This window comes from Lacerta agilis, chromosome 2 (genome assembly GCF_009819535.1).
Source record: "Lacerta agilis isolate rLacAgi1 chromosome 2, rLacAgi1.pri, whole genome shotgun sequence".
Taxonomy (NCBI): Eukaryota; Metazoa; Chordata; class Lepidosauria; order Squamata; family Lacertidae; genus Lacerta; species Lacerta agilis.
Genome location: NC_046313.1, coordinates 5,273,864 through 5,298,201, shown reverse-complemented (window position 1 = coordinate 5,298,201; position 24,338 = coordinate 5,273,864). Strand labels below are relative to the sequence as shown.

The 24,338-nt window shown below is 47.4% G+C and overlaps 1 protein-coding gene across 1 annotated transcript; it reads right to left on the bottom strand.

Moving 5' to 3' along the window:
- Positions 1–3,760: 3,760 nt before the first annotated feature.
- ARF3 (ADP ribosylation factor 3) lies at positions 3,761–14,713 on the bottom strand. The gene is made up of 5 exons (XM_033138029.1): positions 14,589–14,713; positions 10,461–10,671; positions 8,187–8,297; positions 6,552–6,676; positions 3,761–4,192 (listed from the first exon to the last, which is right to left on the bottom strand). The coding sequence occupies exons 2-5, from the start codon at positions 10,606–10,608 to the stop codon at positions 4,031–4,033; spliced, it is 546 nt and encodes a 181-aa protein (XP_032993920.1). The 5' UTR covers positions 10,609–10,671; positions 14,589–14,713; the 3' UTR covers positions 3,761–4,030.
- Positions 14,714–24,338: the final 9,625 nt, after the last annotated feature.

Genomic DNA, 24,338 nt, shown 5'->3' with positions numbered 1-24,338 from the left:
CTACATGTCCATCACCCCTCCCTGAGCAAGCCACGGCGACCCCAGCCAAAAAGGAGCAGCTTGTAAATTTCATACGTTTCATCAGAGAGCATGGAGAGACTGCTCAGGGGGTCAAAGATGGAAGACACACTTCTTTTTCAGGGAACAGGTAGAAACACAGAAACACCACCCCCTCCTGCTCCACGCTCACAGGCAGTTAAAAATGAACTAACCACCATTTGCAAAATGAAGAAGCCAATTTAGAGCAAGTTAGATCCTTTGGTCCGTCTATCCAGTTTTGTCTACAATGATTGGCAGGGCATCTCCAGGACTTCAGAGAGAGATGTCTCCCAACCCAACTGGAGATGAGGGGGATGGAATCCGGGACTTTACATGCAAATCAGATGCTCAGATCATTGAGCCAAGGCTGTTCCTCACACCGTCAAACCCCTGATGTGTCCTGAGAAGAGGGAGCAGCTGTACAGAACCATTTCAAAGGGCAAACACCTTTTACTTATGCACTTTTTGTTTCTCCTTAAAAATTTTTTTTTTAGCACTTTACTCACAGAAAAAGATGTACACTGTAACTCCTACACGAATCATAAAACTGTGTAGCTGAGACTCTGAGAGTCATCTAGTCCAGCCCCCCTGCAACTAGATCATACAGGGCAGATGGCCATCCAACCTCTGCTTTAAAACCTCTGATGAAGGAGTTTGTCACCTCTGGTGGGAGTCTACTCTACTCCACTGTAAAACAGCTCTAACAGAAAGTTCTTCCTGATGTTTAGTCAGGATCTCCTTTCTTGTAACTTGAAGCCTTTGGTTTGTTTCCTACCCTCCAGAGCAGGAGAAAACAAGCTTGCTCCATCCACGTGACAGCCCTTGAGATACTTGAAGATGGCTATCATATCTCCTCTCTGTGCCTCCTTCACCAGGCTAAACATACCCAGCTCTCTCCACCGTTCCTCATAAGGCTTGGTTTGCAGACCCTTGATCATCTTGGTTGCCCTCCTCTGCACACGTTCCAGCTTGTCAATATCCTTCTTAAATTGTGGTGCCCAGAACTCGACAGTGTGGTGTCTGACCAAGGCAAAATACAGCAGGACATGAATCACTGCTCTGGCATGCCTCTGAGAGGAGCTATAGCTCAGTGGCAGAGGATGTATTTCTGGTTCAATCCTACCTAGCATCTCTGGGTAGGGATGGGAAAGACCCCTGCCTGCCTGAAATGCATTGCAAAGTAGGCCCAGCAATGGAAGAGGTAAACTCTGTCATATCTCAAAAAAGGCGCTGTGGCCAACTACACGACCACTAATACTTTTGTTTTCTGCTCCCTGGTTGCAATTTTAAAACTTGTATTTGTGCTGTGGTTTGTTTCCCTATGACTCCAGGGTCTATGGTTTGCTGTAATTTTATGTCATATATTCCATATTTTATGTTTTTATGGGCTTATAGCCGCAATAAATTTGAATTTGAATTCTTCCTAGAATATCTGCGGGTGGGGTGGGAAGATGAATAGATGAGCAGCAGAGGTTATGACACCCACAATAAACCATCCTTCTTCCTCTGTTATTGACAGTTGTTGGCACCCGTCTGCTTCAAGAAACAATTGACTGTGTCTCCGGGAGTGAAGCCAAACCGCTGCATTAGCAGCACCATAGTGACCTCTCTGGGGAGCAAACCCGGACAGTGTGTGTGGAGGTCCTGGGCTGCTCAGACTCACTGATGTGGTCCAAAGGAAAGCAGAGCAAGGTGTTTGGCACCAGCTGGGCTGCAGAAGCTGCTGGAAGGAGGTGTACAAGGAACCATCCCACTGTTTTAGGCACTCCACTCTGGATTTGTGTAGGGTTTACTCTTTTGTCTTTTCTTCACCTGAAAATATCACACAAGGCAGAGGAGGTTTAGGATAAGAGCTTTCCTTCTCCTAGAAGGGTTATCTTTCCAGGCTGGTGAGCCCCACCTGCCCCTAGCTTCCTTTTACAGCACGTGCAGAAACCGCCTTCTTGACCATTGGGCCCACCTTTGGTCTCATCCGCTCCATCCACTGCAGCCTGTCTTCACATGCAGGGAGTTCCTAACTCACAGAGGGTTTGAGACCCATGAGCTACCTCTCACCTGGTTTAGCTGGACACTCGAAAGCCATTCCCAGGGTTAGGCCACCGTCACACGCCAAAAGCTTCTAAATGTACCTAATCCTCTTTGCACTTTGTGCGTGTGAAAACAGTCGCCAAGAAAGGCAAGCCCCTATTGAGAAAGCTGCAGAACATATAAATCACCTTCCCCCCAAACCCACAAACACCAGGCTAGAGCCAGCAGCTACATAAAACAAGTTTAATATCCAATGGGAGTGCACAGAGGTCGTGGTGCATCCAACTGTTCAGAGAGGGGGGCGAGAAAATCACATATAGGGAGCCATGGCCCAGAGAATGAACAAATCAGAAGGGGGGGGTGGGGAGAGGAGGAAACCACTTTACACCAAGCAAAGGGAGCTGAAGCTGGGTAGGGAGAAGAGAAAAAGAGGAATAAATACATATTTGCCAGGATGGGGGAAGGGAACACACAGTACCAACACTGTCCAGAGGCAAGGAGTGACCAGAAAGTTGCATGCAGTGAACTGGGTTTAACCCTAATACAATCATTATCCCCTAACATTAAAAAAGGGGGGGGGGAAATACAACTCTTCCAACTTCCCCCGGTATGGAAAAGGAACCTTGCAACAGAAGGGGTGTTTCAGAGGAAGGATGGAATGTTCTGTCCAAGTGGGAGACATCCATGGAGTAAGCAGCAACATTACTAAAAAGCCACCCTTTTGAAGCTGCCAAGGGCCGGGCCGGGGGGGGGCACCCTTACACATGCACATGCTCCCCTTGGCTGGGAAGAGCAGGCCAAACCAGGAAAAAAATGTGCAGTTAGCATCTGCATGGGCAGCTTTACGATAGCATTGGTCCCAAATTTACTGCAGCAGCCTGCACCAATGACCATCAAGCCCTGGTCCGTTTTCCGGGAAGGGAGCAAAACAGTAAGGAACTGGTGGGGCTCAGGAGAGGTGCATTATCAAGGGCTCCAGTGCCATTTGGTCTAGGAAGTTGGAGTGCAAATGATTCAAGTCCATCAGCAGCATTAAAAAAAATCTAACCGTCCCGGGCCACTCATGAGGATGCTGTTAACAGGGCGACGGATTCGGGGAGGGAGGAGCAAGGAGGGCGTTCGGTATTGCTGCAATCTCAATTGTTGCCAGCAGGGGTCAGTGCCCAACAAAAAAAATTATACAGGGACAGAAAGAATACAATTTTGGGGGGGGGGAACGGGACAGACAGAATGAAGTTGCCCCAATCTGGGAAGAGAAGGAAAAAGGAGAAAGGGGGCATTTGATCACCTGCAGACCCATTTCCTAGAATGCCCCCTCCTTGCACTCATCAGTCTCTATTCCCTCCCTCCCCCCCGCACATATTGCACACACACACACACACACACACACCCTTTTTAAGTCCCCGGCTTCACCACCTAGGTCCCTCCGCTGCAACCCAAGTGCAGCACACAAAAGCAAGAAAGCAGCAGCTGCCACTGAGTATTGGTCACCTCTGGTCAAAAAAAGAGAGAGAGAGAGAGAGAACCAAGCTTCACAGACCACCAAGAAAATTACAAAACTGACCAACAAAATAGAAAGGGAAACAAAAGAGAGAGAAAAAGAAAGGCCACAGAATCGGCACCCAAACCCCCCACTTGCCCCACCCTCCCACCACACCCATATATTTTATTATCTCTATATATATATTTATCACACACACACGCACACACACAGAGACCGTGCAAAAAATCCTGGCAGAGCCAGAATATGAGAAAGAGAGAGAGAGAGAGAGAAACCAAAAGTTAACCCCAACCCACCCTACCCACCCCAACCCCCACAGCAACCGGTGCCGGCAAGGAAAAGCAAACCCAATAGGGGAACGGAAGTTGGGGAAGGGGAGAGGGGGGTTGGGGAAGGGGGGGGGAATCAACCCATAATGGAACCAACAAGTGAGGGGGCTTAGCCCCACCACCACCCCTGCACTCATTTCTTGTTCTTCAGCTGGTTGGCCAGCCAATCCAAGCCCTCGTAGAGGCCGTCTCCGCTGGTGGCACAAGTGGCCTGGATGTACCAGTTGCGATGGCGCAGCGAATGCAGGCCCAGCTTGTCCGTGATTTCTGCCGCGTTCATGGCATTGGGGAGGTCCTGGGTGGAGAAGGAGGAGGCAGAAAAAGACCAGGAGAGTTCAACTACCCAAGGAGAAAGGGGGGGGGGAGGAGAGAGAGGAAGCCAGCCTCAAAGAGGCGTCCTCAAAAATCAATTTAGGACCCAATGTGGGTTTGAGTCAGTGGCAACTGACCCAATGGCGTTGAGGTGGCGGGAGCATTTCCAGATATTACCACCCTGGTAAGAAGTGTCCATTTTTGCTAGCGGCACCATCTAGCTGCCCCTTCCTTCCTTCTTCAAGCCTCCTAAGATTCGCTGCTAGGTCTTCCTACAGTAGCCAGACTCCATATGGGAAGATCTTGAAATGCCTGCCTGGGGATGAAACCCTCCCCACCCACCCACTTTTCAGATTTCACCAAGTGTTGCCCAAGGGTTCTGCCTGCTCTGTACTAACAAGTATTTTACTCTCCCAGACTTTTGAAAAGCGTTATAAGGACATTTGCAAGCAGGTTTGTTGTTGTTTTAATGTGGCTTTAAATCAGGCGTTGGCAAGGTTATCCAGCCATGGGCCGGATCAAGCTCATGGAGAGCATCCGTGGGCCGGACATGCGCAGTGCGATGCCAGAAATTGCACCTGCGCATGTCCGCGGCGCCAGCAACCACTTCTGCGCATGCCCAGACACCGAAAACCGTGCCTGCGCAGACGCAATTTCCGGCGCCGTTCGGAAAGTCCCCGCACTGCACTGTGCTGGTTTAGCATGGCATGCGGGGGGGCTTGCTGAGCGGGCGGCTCGGTTGGTGGCTGGCTCGTGGGCTGGTAAAATGGCCTTCGTGGGCCGCATCCGGCCCATGGGCTGGAGGTTGCCGACCTCTGCTTTAAATCATATCAATATTATTCTCGTTTACTTGGAAAACCCACCTGAAAACTAAGATTGAAGGGTGGCATATAATTGTTTTTAAGTACTATTTTGCGCAGTTCATTCTGCTTCTGCTATTCACAGGGAGGAACAAGTGGAGTTGCTTCGCAGAGGAACTGATGAATCAGTCAAAAGGAACTCTTACTGAACAACTCCTTTGGCCTCCTTTGATGTAACCAGGCCAGGCCCACACACTTCCCAGTCCATTATTGCAATCCAAAGGGCTAGAAATTCGCTTTGGATACACAAAAATCCAAGAGCTGGGGTTCAAAACCCATACCGCTATCTTACGTGCACTCCCACAGAATCACAGTGTACACGCAGCCTTGAATTATCCATGCACTTATTTTTGCAGCTACAAAAGCACATGATTTGTTTTGCTCAGTCCTGCACCCAACAATGTCCCCTCATTTGCACAGAATGCAGATAGGCAAAAACAGCAACCACGCTTTCCTTCTGAACAGCTATTGTGAGGTGCTGTGTGGAATCCTACAAACAAAGGTTCTTACTATGGAAGAGGCTCAACAGTATGGCAGTATACATCTTTCCACACCCCACAGTTTGTAGGTTTCAGTGCTGCTCCACACCACATATGATGCAGGTGTCCGTTTGTCCCAATAGCCCGCGGGAAAATCTTAGTCACCTAAAGAGAAGCTAGCATGTTCCAGAGTCCTTTTTGAGATTATACTGGTTCATGGCTGGGTTTTCAGCCAAGGGCTCCAAATTTCACTAGAGAGGGGATGGGGAACCGGTGTCCCTCCAACAGTTTTTGAGAATCTGAACTCCCATTAGTCCCAGCCAGCCTGAGAGAATAACACTCAGGAATAATGGGAGTTAGCAGTCCGACAAACATCTGCAGAGCCACAGGTTTTGCACCTCTGTCCCAGAGGTGGAGTGGGCAGACTTCAGACATGTCAAATCTCCTTCCATTTTTTAAACCAGAACTTGAAGATCTACTACCATGAGTCAGGTACAAGAGACGCACAGTTATAATTAAAGAACAGAGTGCCTCTGAGCACATTCTGAGCCTAAGGAATTTGCTTTCAACACAAGAGATGAAACGAGCCCACAGTTCTTTCGTATAAATGCCTGGTTAGTTTCATTTCAGCAGCTGACCGGGGGTGTGGGGGGAGAGAGAGACAGGGGACAACGGGATGGACAATTTTGTTAGTGATATTGTTAAAAACACTGAGAGTTAGAAACTCTTGCCAATCTCATGCAAATATATTTGTAGTAAATCTTGCTTCTGCCTGCCTCTGCCCTAGAGCATGGGTCAGTAGCATTTTGTTACTGCACTCAAATGCAGTCTGCCAGTCTGTTACCGTGCGTTTCTCGTCAAATCGCAGTGCCAGAGGCATGTTTGCTTAACGGAGGCAGGCAGGCACAGAGACTTAGATCAGATCAGCCCATCAAAGCTGCTCAACTGACTCCCCACCAATCTCCAATGTTCTGGAGCACCCCACCTCTCACTCTGGACCAACCTGTTTGTTAGCAAAGACAAGGAGAACAGCATCTCGCAGTTCATCCTCTGCCAGCATCCGCATCAGCTCCTCACGTGCCTCGTTCACCCGCTCCCGATCATTGCTGTCCACCACAAAGATCAGACCTGAAAGCAAGAAAGGCTGAGGATGAAGGGATGCAAAGTATATGAGAGACAGACAGACATCTTGCAAGCAAAGTATGAGGATGTGGAGTGGAAATGGGATTAAAGAAAGTGAGACCTGCGGGTATAGGGAGGTATACAAATTTAATTTAATAATAATAATAATAATAATAATAATGAACTAACATGTGAAGAACTCTGGAGAGTGCAAAGGACAGGCAAGCTGCTCAAATGCTCAAAAGATCTAAGCACCTGGAAAGGCAGAAATAAGGATGCAAGCCAGTCCAACCCCATTTTTTCCAAGAGAAGATGGGAGAAAAAAAATTACCCAATGGAAACTCACAGCCCTTCCTCTCAAGGAGAAGTGAAGTCTCTTAGAAAAATCTCAGGCTTCGAGTGGCCTTCACAACCATACAGTCTTATCAGCAATTCTGAGAGGCCTCACCAACACATACACACAAAGAAATGGAGGCATGGGCTTGTTTTCAAACTTGAAAGATATAATTCATGTCCCGAATGAGCACTCCAAGTTTTAAACAGATCTCTCAATTGTCCAGGGGCATTGTCTGGCTAAAAACTATAAGCACACATTAAACCAAGTCCAATTAACCCCACCACCCCTTCAGCAAGGCCTCCCATGCAAGATGCTGAAGCTCAGGAAAACAGAGGCTGCCTGATAGCTTAAGAATCTTGATTGTATGGTCCCAGAGTCATCCTGCAATGCCAGCACCGCAGGGCTGAAATTCATCTGAACACTGTACATTCAAAGCACTATGTTAGCACTTGAAAAGCCATGACACTCCCCAAGGAATTCTGAGAGTTCTTAGGAGACCCTAAGAAGTACAATTCCTAGAGTCCCCTGTGAATTGTGTCCAGCTGTTAACCAGAAGGTTGGTGGTTGGAGTGCACTCAGAGACGGCTTGGGGCAGGATTCCTGCATTACAGGGGGTTGAACTAGATGACCCTCGGGGTCCCTTCCAACTCTACAATTCTATGATCTCTGGGAAATGTAGCTTTAGGATGGGAATAGGGATCTCCTAACAACTCTCAAGCACCCTCAACCAACTACAGCTCTCAGAATTCTTGGGGGAAGCACCCTAATCCTCAATAGAGCTCCAAATAAACCACTGCAAATGAACCACAGAATTGTAGAGTGGCCCAATCTCAACTAAAGCATGCAGGACAGATGGCCATTCAACCCCTGCTGAAAAACCTCCTAGGAAGGACATAACACTCCCTCCCAAGGGAAGTTTTCAGCCACACGTCCTGGTGACCCTTTGCTTGCAAGTCACTTTGTTTCTCTTTGGAATCGTGAGATCCACAACTCAGTGAGAGAGGCACCTGCTCCTGTTTAAACATCCTGGGATGAGAGCAACAAAGCACTCTGGCCAAGTTACCTCAAGACAACAAATCAGGGGTTGCTGCGCTAAAGACATCCCAAGGGGGAAAACAAGCCCAGAGCCATGCCAACCTGGAAGGTGGTGGGGAGAGAGGAGCTTGGTAAACCCCATACCTTGGGTGTTTTGGAAGTAGTGCCGCCACAAGGGCCGTATCTTGTCCTGGCCACCAACATCCCACACGGTGAAGCTGATGTTCTTGTACTCCACCGTCTCCACGTTGAACCCTGAACAAGAGCGGCAGGTTCAGAACCAAGTTTAGCACGGCAGGGGACTCAGCCCTGCCTCTGAGCTAGAGACAATCAAGCATTCCACATTTAAAGACAACACACCAAGTATTAGCATGATTTTGCATAGGCCCCAGAATTAGCAGGCAAGCAGCAGGAAGGCAACAAGTGTGGCCATTGGAGATTGCCAAAAACTGAGGCTCTATGCTGCTGCATGGTTCAACTATTTTTGGTGCTCATTTTACGCATTGGTAATGCCAGAGAGGGATATTCTAAAAAAAATTAAATTGTACTTTGGGCACTGCCAAGAGATCTACGGATGGAGGGCGGCATACGAATTTAGCAATAAAAAAACCACTTTGTGAGGCAAGATTTGTTCTCAACAAATAATTTGGCAAAATAAATAAAAAAGGGATCTTAGTTTGCTCTTCCGACTTCACCAGTAAGATGCGTTCACCAGTGAGCATGTTACCATGAAGAAGATTAAGCACTTGTTGACCAAATTCACTTGTTTCCATGTAGAACAGGCATAGGCAAACTCGGCCCTGCAGATGTTTTGGGACGACAACTCCCATCATCCTTAGCTAACAGGACCAGTGGTCAGGGATGATGGGAGTTGTAGTCCCAAAGCATCTGGAGGGCCGAGTTTGCCTATGCCTGATGTAGAACCTTAGCTACAGTCCAACATTGGGTTCAAGAAACCACAGGGTTGTATCCAGTGAAGTCACTGCACAAACATAACTTCTGCTTGTGCAACGGAACATGTCCTCCCACTCCTCTCTGTGTGCCCCCCACATAACCCCAAAATCTGCCCTGGGGTCCGTTTGTCCCTCCGAAAAGCTCCTCTGGAGCAGAGTGGGGGCAGCTATCTTTGGGGGGGGCACACAGGGGACAAGAGGAAGGGGGAAGTTATTTAGTGCGAACAGGAGCCATTCTGCTCATGTAAATTACCTTGTTGAATTTAACCCATGGGCTCCAATGTGACTAACTCTTTAAAATATTCTGAATAATGAGTCACCCCTTCCAACATAGCTGGATAAAAATCAGATGGTGCAATCCAGGGAGCGCTAGTGCTCCGCAATCTGTTTCCTTCCACAGCACAGGCACCGCCGCTGATGAATGGAGGTTGCGCAGCAACAGCGCATAACCAATTGCACCCGTAATCGCGTCACAGGGGGGGCCCCCACCCCAATTTCCCTTGTTTCTGAGCCATTAACAACAATGCTATAAATGTTTCCAAACTTCCCTTTCAAATCCATAAAACCAGCTATGGTTTTTGTGAGTGAGTGTGTATGGGTGTGTTTTGGTTAAAGGTTGAGGAAAGACCAAACCAGACAGTCCTGTTGCGATCCCGAGATTACAGTAACATATCAGAGGCATAATTCATAGCTGAAATGGAATTTCTACATTTGAGGAGGAAGGTACCTTTGGAAACCAGCTGCTGAGGGAAGGTTGTTCTCCTCCTCATGCCATGACCAGACATCAGGCTGGCCAGCCACTGGTGGACCAGAGAGACCCTTGGTCTTTCTGGGCTCTTCTTAAGTTCCCGCAGCTCTAATGGGCTTCGAGATAAATGTGCTTATGAGAAGTGCAGAAGCAACAGCCATCTCTGCTTAAAGCCTGCTAGCCCACTCAATGCTACCCCAGGAATTGAGTGTGCTGGCAGGATTCTTGTTCCTGACCTGGAACAAGAACCCCAGCTGCTAGGGAGACCCTGCCCCAGTAAGGTGCTTTTCCAAAGCTGGAGGTGGAAGCTTGGAACGGCAACAATCAATCAAATTTGGGCAAATCGCTGGCATGGCAGGCAGGGTTCCGTGTGCCATGTGCATGTTTACGAGTTCTCCTCTGGATCCAGCGGCTCCTAGTTCTGTGAGTCACGCTAATTAAGCCTGCTGTGTGCTCTGTCAGGGAGGGAACGGACTAGTACGAATGACGGAGAAATTGCTTTAACTTAGCAGACCCCCCACACACACTGCTTTCGTAGAACTGGGACTCAATCCCAGGGGCAGTAAGGAAGACAGGATGCAATGGGTCCCATGGGGCAGCAAGGTGCTTGCTGATACTGCTGCCCTAAGTTACATCCTATGGCCTGGCCGCAATTCAACCCTTGGAAAAGGAAAGGGGCGGGAAGCAGTTTCCTATACTCAAGGCAAGAGACTGTACCGATAGTAGGGATGGTAGTGACGATCTCTCCCAGCTTGAGCTTGTAGAGGATAGTGGTCTTCCCAGCAGCGTCCAGACCCACCATGAGGATGCGCATTTCCTTCTTGCCAATCAGGCTCTTGAGCAGGTTTCCAAATATGTTCCCCATGGCGGCAGGTTCAACAGTGCAGGACTTGGCTTCTTCTGTCCAGTCGGTGTCAAAGGACAAGTCCTGTGACAATGGAGAAGGGCTATTAGTTGGAGGAATGGCAGCTCCCAGTAAGAACAACCAGAACAATGCTCTTGTGACTTGCCCATCATGGATTTCCAGTATCCCCAAAATTGGAGCCCGTCAGATGTTGTTAAGACTCCCAACTCCTACCATCATCGCTAGCCAGCATGGCCAATGGTCAGGGTTGATGGGAGCTGGAGGGCACCAAGCTGGAGAAGACTGGACTAGCAGGTCCTACAAGAAGAGATAAGCCTGAAGCAATATGATGAGTTTTGGACCTTCCTTTAAGGCTGGGCTCACACACGCAAGCATAGAACACCTGGCCACACATTCAGCAGCCAATTGTTGAGTATACAGCAAACCAGGGGTGGCTAACTTGTGGCTCTCCAGAAGCTGTTGGACTCCAACTCCCATCAGCCCCAGCAGACATGGCCAATAGCCAGGGATTATGGGAGTTGTAGTCCAGCAACATTTGGAGGGCTACAATTTGCTTTCCCCCTGCAAGAAACACAGACTCCACAGGAAGTGTCGAGGAGATAGTGAAGTTCTTCCTGTGGTACTGAATCTGCCTGTAGGTTATTCACACATGCAGGGTAATTTGATGTGTGGATCTAAGACTCCATTGGAAACCTCTTTTGAATAGAATCTTCTTTCAAGCAGGAGGAAGGCTTTGCTGAACTGAAAGCCACACCTTCTGCAACTTAAGCCAGCCCTAAAAATGAATATCACAAAAGTTAATAACTGACTACAACATTTTCACACAGCCCACCCACACAATTTGTTTTTCATTTGTGACACTGCAACTGCCTGAAAGGATATTATGCCAATTCTTTTTCTCTTCAAAAGCCCTCCCTTTGATGGTAATGCAAAATTATTCCCGCCTGAAAATCTTTCATGCAGGCTAAACAAAGACCCACTCTAGTCACAACCAGAACATACATTCAAAGCACACAGCTTCCCCAAAAAAATCCCGGGAACCAAAGCCCCTCACAAAGCTACAATTCCCAGCACCCTTAACAAACAACAGTTCCCAGGATTCTTTTCTGCCGGACGACGACGACGAGTCATGTGCTTTAAATGTGCATTGAGTGTGCTTTAAATGTATAGTGTGGATGTGACCATAATCTTCTCTTACTTTTTCAATGAGCACCATCCATTTTTACCCCTGAAGAAGCTCACAACTTATAACCAACTTGAAGAATGCCACAAACATGCAAACAGCAATGTATGATGGGGTCCCCCCATGTCTTAAAAGACAAGTATCATTTCATAAAATTAGACACACAATAAATGGATACTATAACAGGCAAACTGGGCAGTTTGTCATCTATCCCTAAGCAACGCCAACAAACCAAGGGCTCCATTTTATTTGTAAAGAGGGGGTGGTGTTTAAAAGCAGATGTTAAAACACAAGGCCATACAAAATTCAAACCCAATTAATTTTGAGCCTCGTGAAGTTATGCAGTTGAAAAGCACCAAGAAAGCAGAAACGCTGCACGTCCTCAACCCCCTATATTGAAAAAGGCTTCTCTATAGTCAGACATTCACAACAACGTTGAACAAACATGCTACGAACAATTATTTCCTCCACGCAGAAGAATCACATTATCCGAACACCACCTGAACTTCTGGAAAATTCAGATATGCACGAGCACCCCCAGATTATGATCAGATTATTCCTGATTATATCTAATGCCCCCACAGTTGTGTTACTTTCCTCCAGAAATTTCTCATTGTTTTTTTTCCAATGAAGAAGATCAGGCCTCTACAGTTTAGAAAGGAGACGGCTTGAGCAAGGCGACGACTCAATGCAACTGGCCCAGCCCCAGCCCCCAGTTGCCGAACTAGAAACTAAAGACAACTGTGGCCATAGGTAATAAGATAAATAAGGCTTTTGTTTTATGAACCTTTAAGGAATGCAGGCTGTTCCCCAGCCCTACCATGATTCTTACAAGTTGTAGAAGAGGACAAAGTGTGGAAGTAAGGCAGGCTCTATATCCGCTCTATATCATCAGGCAAAGGTTGAGGAGGGGGGATAAAAACTATAGTGTCCCCAAAATTTCTCATGGGATAGGATCAAGGCACTCACACCTCTTTTTTCACCAAGTACATGAGGTTAAGTTGCTATCGTGTAACAAAACGGATGAGTACAGTAGAAGCAAGAGTAGCTATGCCGGAACGCTACTAATTTAAGACTAGGGACTACAACTCCCAGCATGCCTCAGTAGGTGGAGGTATGCAGTTCAGCAAGATGGGAAGTGCTTCAACATCAGATGATGTGGCTATGTTTGGGGAAGAGTGCAATGCCTTCTAACCTAGGTAAATGGCTTATTGCTGCTGCCGCAGCCCAGAAATCACCTAAATTACAGTGTCCCTATTAGGAAAGCTACATTTGGTGGTGAAGGATCCCAAGCAGGCCTCATGTTAGTTGGGGAACAGTATCCTGATTGAGAGCTGGCGTTGGGGGCTGGGTGGGATCAGCACCCCAGTGTCCTATAAGGCATCCTTTCTCCTGCGTCACAATAATGAAAGGCAAAACAGAGGGAGGGGTGAAAGAGAGCACACGTGCCAGGCACTGCCCGTCACATAAACCGAGCCACATATGGCAGCATTCATCATTGCTAGACAGCTCAGTCGGAAGCCACATCCACGGAGGCAACAAATCGAGCCCCACAAAGTCTTCCTGCAATTTGCCTTGCTATTGCCCTTGCCATGAGATCTGGGTGATCTGTTTCAGGCTTTGACCAAACACAGCCTTGGCCCAACCCACTGTCATCTGCTTCTTTCCAAAATAAAAAATAAAAAAATCCAGGTGTCTTGTCCCTTGATTTAACCAGGAAGCTTTGTGCGTGGGAAGGCGCTGACACATCCCAGAATCCTGCTTCTGGGGGGGGGGAGGGGCTACTGGCGCCCCCTTCAGTCGAGAAACAGTAAATGCATTTCCCACGACAGCTTCTCAAGGCCCAGGTCGCCTCGCGGGCCCGACTAGCAGGATGCCCCAGGACAGGTATCACTTGGGGGGGGGGGCGAGCCCACGAGAGCGCTCGGCCTCGCTCCTGCTTCTCATGCCTTCCCGCTCCGTTGCAAGCCCCCCATTCCGAAGCCTTCCTCTCCAGCGCTCAAGAGAGAAGGCACGACGCCTGTCCTCGCCGCCGCGGCCACCCACCCGAGTGCCAGCCAGCCACCCACCCACGCGCGCGCTGCCTGGCAGGTGCACGCACGCAGCCCGCGGCTCTCTCCCCGGTGGCAACCCGAGCCCCGAACTGCCACCGGGCCTCGCGAGCCGGGCGCCGCCTGCTGCCGCCCCCCCCACCCCCACCCGCTGCAGCGCAAGGAGCAAGCCAGACACCCCCCACATTGCAACGCACGCGCGCGCTCCCCCCTGTCGCCTCTACCCGGCACTCTCCCCCTCCTCACAACCCCCAGCTCGGGATTGCACAACCCCATCCCCTCCCCCGTTTAAATATTGCAACACCCCCTTTAAAAAAAAAAAAAAAAACCAGCACCCCACGCGCCATCTAACTTTGCCGTCCCTCCAACCGGGCAAAAGCGGGGAGGGGGAGGGAAGGAAAGAAGCCCCTTCTAAGCGCTTCGCTTCTCCTGGAGACCCCCCCCCCTCTTTCCTAGCACACGCGCGCGCGCACCGCAAGAGCCTCTTTCTCCCGCTGCCGCAATGGCCCCTGGCGCTGCCCTTCGCGTCTCTCTCTCTCCAGCCGGCCTCCGCGGGAGCCCGGCCGGCCTGCTGCTTCTATGGCGAGCAAGCTCTGCTCGCCCGCGGCTCCGGCTCCGCCGCCCGCTTCCCTGCCGCGCTCCGTCCTCCTGCAGGCCCTCCCTCGGCTCCCCTCCTCCTCCTCCTCCTCCTTCCCTGCCCGCCCGCCCGCCCGCCCCCGCCCGGCGAACGGGGCCCCGGCGCCCACCTGCTCCTGCTCCTGCGCGCGCCTCCGCCTCCTGCTGCCCAGCTGACTCTGCACTCCGAGCCCCGCTTGCCAGCCGGAAGCAGCGAGCAGGCAGGCCCGTGGACACGACGCTCTCGCGAGAACGCGCGCGTCGCACCCCCCCCCACCCGCGCTACACACACACACACACCTCTCACAAACTTGGGGGCGGCGAGTCTCGCGAGATGCCCCGCGCCACCATCTCCATGGTAGCAGCGGCAGCGGTGCATGTGGGCAGGGCTGGTGGGGAAGTGGCTCCTGCTGGGCTGCCGTGAGGCAAGGTGAGGCACGCGGGCGCCTCGGGCTGTAGGAGCTACAGGGGCGTTGGAAGGGACCCCGAGGGTCATCTAGTCCAGCCCCCCCCCACCTGCAGTGCAGGAATCTTTCGTCCAACGTGGGGCTCGAACCCACAACCCTGAGATTCAGAGTCTCATGCTGTACTGACTGAGCTATCAGCAGCACTCACCCCTTCCTAAGAGAGCCAGCACCTTTTGTAGGTGTCTCGTTCTTCTCAACTGGGGTGCAATATGATTTGCCAGAGGATCATGGCTGCATTTTGGAATGCACTGGTTCTCATGTTATGTCCCGGATTATGAAGCACAGTCACGGCCAGCCTGCAGCAGGAAATGGGATGAAGGAATGGGCCTTAGAGAAGCGCAAAGACAGTCTATACAAGTATGCAGGCATAATTTAAATATAAAATACACATGATCCACAATTTTTTGTGTGTTGATCTAAGATTATAACTTTTTAATACGTTCAGTTTGGCAATGAAGGACCAACTCTGGCTTGAAATACACTGGGTTTAGCAGTCATTAACTAAGAGGGGGAGAGGTCCTCTTGTGGATCAGGAATTGGTTAAGTGGTGGGAAGCAGAGAGTTCACCAAATGGAGAGCTGTAGAAAGCAGAGTTCCTCAAGGATCGATACTGGGACCTGTCATTTTAACTTGTTCATAAATGATCTAGAGTTGGGATGAACAGTGACGTGGCCAGGTTTGCTGATATATTAAATTGTTCAGGCAGGGCCAAACAAAAAATGTGAAGAGTGAAGGACCTCTCCAAACTGAGTGAATGGATGGCAAAATGGCAAATGCAATTCAGTGTAAGCAAGTATAAAGTATTTGCATGTTGGGGCAAAAAAACAAAAAAACCCACCCAAATACGCTCATGAAGTTCGAATTGGCTGTGGTGACTGACTGGGAACACAACCTTTGAGTCAATGAAGATGTTGACCCAATGATTATACAAATCAATGGGGCAGCCACATTTCAATTATACAGAGGTACCTCTAGTTACAAACTTAATTCGTTCCGGAGGTCCGCGTTTGTAACTCGAGGTGCCACTGTAATGTACAGTTCTGCTTGCCTCACCTCAAGAAGGATATTGTAGAATTGGAAGAGGTTCACCAAAGGGCAACCAAGATGATGAAGGGGATGGAAGAACTCCCCTATGAGGAAAGGCTGGAGCATTTGGGACTTTTCTTTTTAGAGAAAAGGTGAGAAAGAGGTAACATGATAGATGTTTATAAAATTACGTATGACATGAAGAAAACAGAAGAGTTTTTCTTTCTCTCATAACTCGAACTCATGGACATCCAACGAAGCTGAATGTTGCAAGATTCAAAACAGATAAAGGAAAGTACTTCATAACAGCACATACTGTAGTTAACTCACTCCCATGGGAGGCAGTGATGACCACCAACGTGGCTGCTTTTAAAAGAGGATTAGACAAATTCATGGAGTAGGAGAGGGCTATCCATGGCTTCTAGGCACAATACCTATGTTCTACCTCCACTGTCAGAAGCAGTATGCCTCTGAATACCAACTTGCTGGGAACTGCAGGTGGGCAGTGGTCCTGTTTGCAGGTTTCCCTCAGGCATCTGGTTGGCCACCATGAGAACAGGATGCTCAACTAGATGAGCTGCTGGTCTGATCCAGCAGGCTCTTAGTGAATAAGCTTATATCAATATGATTACAGTGGTACCTTGGATTACTGACACTTCAGGTTACAGACGCTTCAGGTTACAGACTCCGCTAACCCAGAAATAGTACCTCGGGTTAAGAACTTTGCTTCAGGTTAAGAACGGACCTCCAGAACGAATTAAGTTCTTAACCCGAGGTACCACTGTAGTGGCTTGCAATCCAGCTCTTGTTGCACGGAGCTAATGAACCACTGAGTCATGGCACAGTGAGTGTCCCCAAACTGACCTCCAGCTTTTTGCCAGTGCAGTGGAAACCTTAAGGACAAACAAGGCTAGCAAATGGATTCAGTGGATCAAATCCAACAATTAATTAATATATTTAATTGAGGTCTCATCACGGGCATTATGAATATGAATGGTGAATCCTGTAGCAACTGAAAAGACTAGTCCATCCCTATATATACTGTGCAGCAGGCAATTTTGGACATGCCTGTTGTTTTTGTCTATGCCCCCAGTCAATGGGCATTACCATTTAAATGGTGTGTGTGCCCAGCGTCGTGATTGATTAGTGAGGGCTAGACTTACCTGCGTCCCCCAATATTTTTTTCAAGTTGGCACCCCTGGCAAGGGGCTTTGCAAGATGGTGCTGTTGAGACCCTTGGAAAGTACCATCATGCAGAGTGCTTGGAAGGAGCTTCACAAGACCCAATAATCAGATAAATTTTGGGTCTTGTGAAGCCCTTTGCAAATCACTCCACAATACCCTGTGGGCAAAAAAGTGAAATAATGTCAGATTTGGCCTGGGAAGGATGGGAGAAAATAATGATCTGATTCACCAGCTAGATCCAGTTTCACACTTCCACATGAATGTACTTTGGTGTAAGGTTTCATAGGCTGGTGCTGGCTTTCTCCATGCTGAGGCCTGGAAAGTTTGGTAGATAAAGTGGTGAGAGGTTTAAAGAAAGTTATGCTTCTATATTGGGGAGGCTGTTAATTATTGTATATTTTCAGAGAACTAATGGCAGATTAAAAGAGGGATTGCTGTTCATGTTGTGTGCTATCCTGCTTTTACCTGTGGTAAAAACATATTGTTGAGACAATGCAGAAACTTGCAAAACATGTTTGACTAGAGATGTATGTTGGCCATGGGAAATTATGTCAAACCAACTTCAGCTCAGAAACGTCAGCTCTCCTGACTGAGCTGTCCTCTTTCCAAAGAAGCCTAACAGTGCAATCCCCGTGGTATTATTTCATATTGGAAGAGTTTCTGAGGGTCATCTAGTCCAACCCCCTGCAATGGAGGGGCCCATGAGGCTCAAACCCATGACCCTGAGATTAAAAGTATCAAGCTCTACAGCCTGAGCTATCCCAGTCAGAAGTGCTGATAAGCATGCATGTCCCACTGAATGTAGTGTTTACTTCTGAGTAAATGTGCACTGTGAATCTGTGAAGGCTACCTTTAACTTCCCATTAGTTGTGTGGTGGAAAGCTCTCCTGTAGTGATGAAGATGATGATGAAGAATATGATTTTAAAAGCCCTAATGAAAACTGACCAGCATTTTAGAATGAATTTCTCCTGGTATACCAAATGTTTGTAATTGTATACTCATTTTTGCAAAGCTTATTTTGCCTAATATTTATATTTCCATAAAATTCATGTTTTTATGTTTGCATTTCTACCGGTATGCACACTTTATCCCAGTATAGGCATTTTTGTACACATTACTTGGCTGGGGAACTGCATTGCAGAATTTGGGAAAATGTGAATCTCAAATGATGACTGTGCTTCATTTTGTGGATTGTTTCAGAAAGTGTGAATTAAGAAGCATATTTGCCTTTAAATGTGAACTGAAACACATTTATCTCTGGTGCCTACTGCTAACACACATTTCATCTGAAGAAGTGTGCATGCACACGAAAGCTCATACCAAGAACTAACTTAGTTGGTCTCTAAGGTGCTACTGGAAGGAATTTTTTTTGTTTTTGTTTTGTTTTGACATTTCAAGCAGTTTGAGCTAACCTGCCAAATCCAAATCCTACCTTTGCTGTGAACATACTGTGAGGTGACATGGACAGAAGTTCACTCTGTGCCCCCTCCCTGCCCAGTGGTCAAATGCTGAGCCACCCCCGCAGTGGCACCCACAATAACACACATCTCTCCCCTACTGCTTCCCCTTCTCCTTCCACCCACTGTCTCACACATGCAGTTGGCTGAGCTTTCCATGTGTCCAAATGCAACCACTCCCTGTTGAAGTGCAGAGAGAAACTCAGCGCAAGTGAAGTCATGGCTGCGGGTGGAGACCAAGCTGAGTTCAGCAAGTAGACCTGGTCCAGCCTGACTCACACTTGTGGGTCCCTCTTGGGCTGGGACCAGGATGAGGACACTGGCAAATGGCTGGGGAATCTCTGCCTTCAGATCACAAAAAGCCCTCTCATCTGCTTCAACTCAGCCTCTGTGGTCTTTCAGGTGTACTGCAGAAGACAATAAGCGGGGCAGGATATCCCGTAATTGAAAGCACTAGTCGGCAACTAGATTTCCTGGTCTGCTTCTTCTTCTAACCAGTTTCTAACCAGAAGAAATTTTTTGTATGAATGATTCAATGGTTAAAAAAAGTATTTTAAGATTTTTATGTTTAAGTTATGATCTATATTTGATTAAGTAAAGCTAAGTGCATCAAGAAATATGGTAAATGTTAATGGAATAAGATATAAAGCTACCTATGACATATATATGATTTGGAAGACAGTGGAGGGAACAGGGGAAGTCCCTTGAATAGAGAAGAATGCAATAAGTAAATTACAAAGATAAGTGTTGGTTAAGGTTAGTATATGTTTTTCTTTACGTTTGTTTATATTGTTATTGTTTTTATTGTGTTTATGTATTGTGTTTTTATGGTGTTTATGTTTATGTTTATGCTATGTTTTTCTTTGTTTTAATGGAAAATAATAAAATCTTTATAAAAAAAAATAGATTTCCTGGTCTGCTACTACGAGAAGAAAATGGGGAAAAGTGCAGAGGTGCTTCGATTCCCGCCCCAATATTCCCACCAAAATCTGTTGCCACTGACACCAGTTGCACCACTTTAAAAAAAAACACAACACTTTAAGGATGGCGAGAGGGTGGCAAAAAATACCTGCCTTACCCAGGCACGTTTCCTGCACTCCCAATTGCACACTAGGGTGCAGCCGAACTGGGAGTGCAGGAAGGACATGGCTGTGAAAATGTCCCAACTGGATCTGATTATGCGTTCGGACTAGTGTGTGTTTGTGTGTGTGCCATTTGCTGTGGCAAATTGCAGAAGGAGGTCCACTCCATACCACAGCCCATGATCTGCCACTTTGCTTTCCCCTTCCTGGTTCCCCCCCCCCCATGCAAAAAGCATGAGGGAGGGGAAGAGACATGAGCTTTTACCCGATTGGCTGGAAGAGAACCACACCGTTCCGTTTCATAGACATTTCCCCACTTTTCCTTCATCGTTATCTAATTGTTTTAAAGAGTAATTTGCTCCACTGCAACTTCCAATCATTCACCTACATATTTAAAAGTGTGTTTCACAGTGGATCTTTTCTGGCAATCTAATGGTTGCGTGCTTCTGTAGAGAGTGTCAGAACACGTCGAAGGAGCAGTAAAAAGGTTCTTATAATCCGAGTCACGGGACATTTACAGATGCTGTTTTTAACCCTGACACATCAGTAAAAAACGAATCTTGAGTTCATTTGAGCATGTGAAAAGTGCCTTTCCCTTAGCCACAATCTCAGCAGTGACATACACCACTGCAAACAAGGAGCAAAGCTCCCAGAAAGGCCTTGAGGTCTGGAACCTCTCCTTAGTAATTAACTACTGGAAAGGAAATAAGAAGGAAAGCACTCTGAGCTCGGAGGCAGCTACAACTGTGTTAAGGAAGCCCGACTTGGAAGGATCTGCTGGAAAATCTCCGTGGTGTCCATATCATCAGGCAAGGCGAAAAAAGTGTCATAAAGGGTGGCCATGGGGAAAGACAGAAAGTTCTTCTGACCCACAGGACACCACCCGGTGGGGAAATTCTGCAAATCCCCATTAAATGAATGGAATGAATGGAACCTATCCCAGACCACACTTCATTTTCAGAGACTGCAGAGAAACTCTTGCATTTGTCCCCAGAAGGTTTGCCAGAAACCAAGGATCTTTCCTTGCAAACAGCGTTGAAATTTCAATACACTCGAGCGGTATATAAATGTTGCTATTTTGGGGGGCAGGGGGCAAAATGCTATTTGGATTTTCCGCCTCAAAATGTCTTAGGCTGCATACACCTCAAAGGTTTAAGGCATTCCCCAACACAAGAATCCTGGGAACTGTAGCTTGTTAGGTGTGCTGGGAATTGCGGTGTGAGGGGAACTACAGTTCCCATAAAGCATTGTGCTTTAAATGTATGTGTACGCAGGCTTAAGAGCGCCCTTGTCCATCCTTTTCTTTCCCAGCCTTGCACATGTAAAGGATACAAGGGCGGGTATGCATTGTTGCTGTTAACCCTTCCGCCCCCATTTGCCAGTAGCCTTTTCTTCCCTCATTGCCTTAGTGGGTGACAGCTCAATGTAGCGAAGCCCCCACCCCCATAATCTTCTAATTCCAAACAAATCCTTGTGCAAGAAAGCAATGCTTTGTTTTAATTTAGGTTTATTGGAAGAATCTCTGAGCATCGGTTCCATCTGGAAAGAAGCATCATCCTGGGGCTGATCTCAGCTGCAACCCTGCAGTGGCCGCGTAGTAAATCATGCCATGGAGCTGGCTGCAGGAAGCGCTTTTCCCCGAGACCAGAGCCAGGGCCTGACAGAAGTCAAGAGGAATTTTGAGAGGTTGCGGTTTGGGTTGGAAGGAGGAGATGTTCTGGCACCGAGACACTGACATACACACATCAAGCTAATTGCAAACACACACACACACACACACTCCATGCTGATCACACACACTATTATCACATGCGCTTCCCACGCTTACTGGACGCTCACTAGGATGTGCCAGTAACTCCTGAGGCTCCACATCTGGTTGCACTATTGTAGCTGAGCTGAAATAATACATGGTCTGCTTATGACACATGCTTGCATTGACAGTCAGGCTTCCTATATGCACTGGGCTGGACATTTACACTTTGTGACATTTACCTGTAGTAGCAAGTTGCTATCTGTCTCCCTGCCGCCACCCCGTATTTGCTCGCTCCTTTTCAGGATTTAAGTCAGTCCTTTTGCAAGCTCAAGGAACCGCACTGATGCAATTGCTGAGGAACGCCTGTGCGTTGTGAGGAGTCCTAGGTGCATCCCACTTCAAGCCACAGGCCCTAGCCAGGCTCGTTGGACCTCACACAAACTGGGAGCGTGGCTAATCCTCTCCCATAGCGGATTAGGCGCTGCAGTGAAAGTTTGGTGGTGGTGGGCAAGCTGTCTTCCAATGAAGCTTGCTGATCCAACCAAGGAACTTGTTGAGCTTCCAAGGTGTCCAGGAACAGTCTGGAGACGATTTAAGTCATGGCTCCAGGGCCAGCTCTGACATTTAGGCACAGCAAGGCCACCATCTCAAACAGCTGATGCTGGGGGCAACAACCCCCTAGTGGTTCCTGGCTGCCTTGGGTGCAGTGGAGGACACAGGCCTGTTGTCTGCCAGTCCAGTTGCCCTCTCTACTTGGGATGGGGAGAGGCACCTTCGCCTTCAAGACTAATGCTCAGAGCTCACCCATATTATCGTTTAACCTGGACAGTAAGCTTCCTGTTCGTTCACTAATTCTTGGCTGTCCACACAACTTTCTCCTCCAGCCAGTGCCTTTCCACCCTTTCACCTCCCTTAATCTGCATTTTCTCACACCTTCTCCTTTTTAGAGTATCCCTGGAGTAAGAAAATCCAGACTGAGGGAGGAGAAAATGTGGGGAGGCTGTGATTTGGAGGAGAAGGTCATATGGACAATGAAGAATTATAATCCACTTTAAGCAACTGTATGTATGAGCCCTCAGTCAGAAGAAACAACAACAGGGAGGGAAGACTTTGAGCCTAAACAGAGTGTCTTTTCCCTTGCCACTGAGTGACTACATCTGGGATTAGGGAATGAGATCTGAGTTAGAGAAAGCAACTTGCATGAAAGTCTGAGTTTCAGCACCTTCCATTTTGGGAACTAACTTTAGTCCTGTGTATTACTTATCTCCAGACACTTATTATGGATAGGATTTTAGGTATGGTATTTAGATTTTAAACATGGCAGAAATCCATTGTGTACATTAATCTACAGACATAGAATATTGTCTGGGGGTTGACAAACAAAACTGAGTCATGCTGCGTCAACTAAGGTAACGCCAGCAGAAGAACTGCCATTTCGTTAAAAAATGTTTTAAAATAATAAGACAAAAGATTATAATGGTCTCTTTCTTCTTCTTCTTCTTCTTTTTTTGTTTTTTGAAAAAGTGGGTCTCATGTTGCAGGATAGGATTAAGGCTGGCACCTCATCTTGTTTCTAACACAGACAGGCACATACTCTGCCACATCGCACATCACACCTATAGCATACACAGCAACAGGTGTTTATCTCGTTCAATACACAAAAGCTGCATAGCTAAGGTCACATACAAATATGAACATATTCCATCACACACACACACACAAATATACCATGGGGTTAACTGCTGCTCAAAATTCAGATCCAGTCTAAAATTCAGAGCTTTCTTTTTGGAGTCTGTTGCAATGGGCCGTATGTTCCTGCTTCCTTGTTCTCAGGAAAAGGTGTGTACTGACCTCATGCAGGTTGCTCACCTTCCAGAACTCAGAGCCTGACTTTGGAAAATAGAGTTCTTGATTCCTTGTAGGGTAAGAAGCTCTCATCAAAATAAATAAATAAATAAATAACATACCGGTACATATCTTTTAGGTTTTGAATTCCAATTGAACCGATTTTGTAAAATTATGATTTGTGGGTTTTTGGTTTTTGTTTTAAATTGCATTCATGTGTCTGTGGATTTGAATTTCTGTGCCTACCTGTGTTCTTAAAGGCACTGGTGTGTTATGGGTAAACAGATGTTTAGGTTTTGTATACTGTACCTGCTTGCCCTCATTCTACCAGGGAACCAGCTGTGGGGACAAGGTTGGAAGGTGGTCAAAAGGTGTTGTCGTTTTACACTGAAGCTTCCCCTTCATACTACAAGAGGTGCATGTGAGGAGGGGCAAAAATAACTTTCACCCAGGGCAGCAAAATACAGGTGAAACTCGAAAAATTAGAATATCATGGAAAAGTCCATTTATGTAAGCAATTGTTTTCATTAGCTACTGGAGTTTAATATATGAGATAGACTCATGACATGCAAAGCGAGATATGTCAAGCCTTTGCTTGTTATAATTGTGATGATTATGGCGTACAGCTGATGAAAACCCCAAAGTTGAAATTACTAATTTGGGGTTCTCATCAGCTGTACACCATAATCATCACAATTAAAACAAATAAAGGCTTGACATATCTCGCTTTGCATGTCATGAGTCAATCTCACATATTAGTTTCACCTTTTAAGTTGAATTACTGAAAGAGATGAACCCTTCCACGATATTCTAATTTTGCGAGTTTCACCTGTAGATTGAGCCAGCTACTGCTTACATGTACCACACACAAAAACCCACAGAGGTCTACAAAACAAACGGACATTGAGCCAGTGGAAAGATGCAGCTCCCCGGATAATGCTATACCTCCATTAGCCATATGAAATGGCTTCACAAACACACTTCAGTAGCAAAGCAAAATAATAAATTAACCCTGCAGTATGGCACCCCACTGTCATTTTGCTGATCTTGCTTTACTGGGTTGGT

What these genes read in the sequence shown, in the direction of transcription:
- ARF3 (XM_033138029.1), bottom strand. Translation starts at nt 10,608, where the DNA reads ATGGGGAACATATTTGGAAACCTGCTCAAGAGCCTGATTGGCAAGAAG. An exon ending in CACTACCATCCCTACTATCG is followed by an intron (nt 8,298 to 10,460) that starts GTACAGTCTCTT and finishes GCTCTTGTTCAG; the next exon opens with GGTTCAACGTGGAGACGGTG. An exon ending in CTACTTCCAAAACACCCAAG is followed by an intron (nt 6,677 to 8,186) that starts GTATGGGGTTTA and finishes TCTTGCTTTCAG; the next exon opens with GTCTGATCTTTGTGGTGGAC.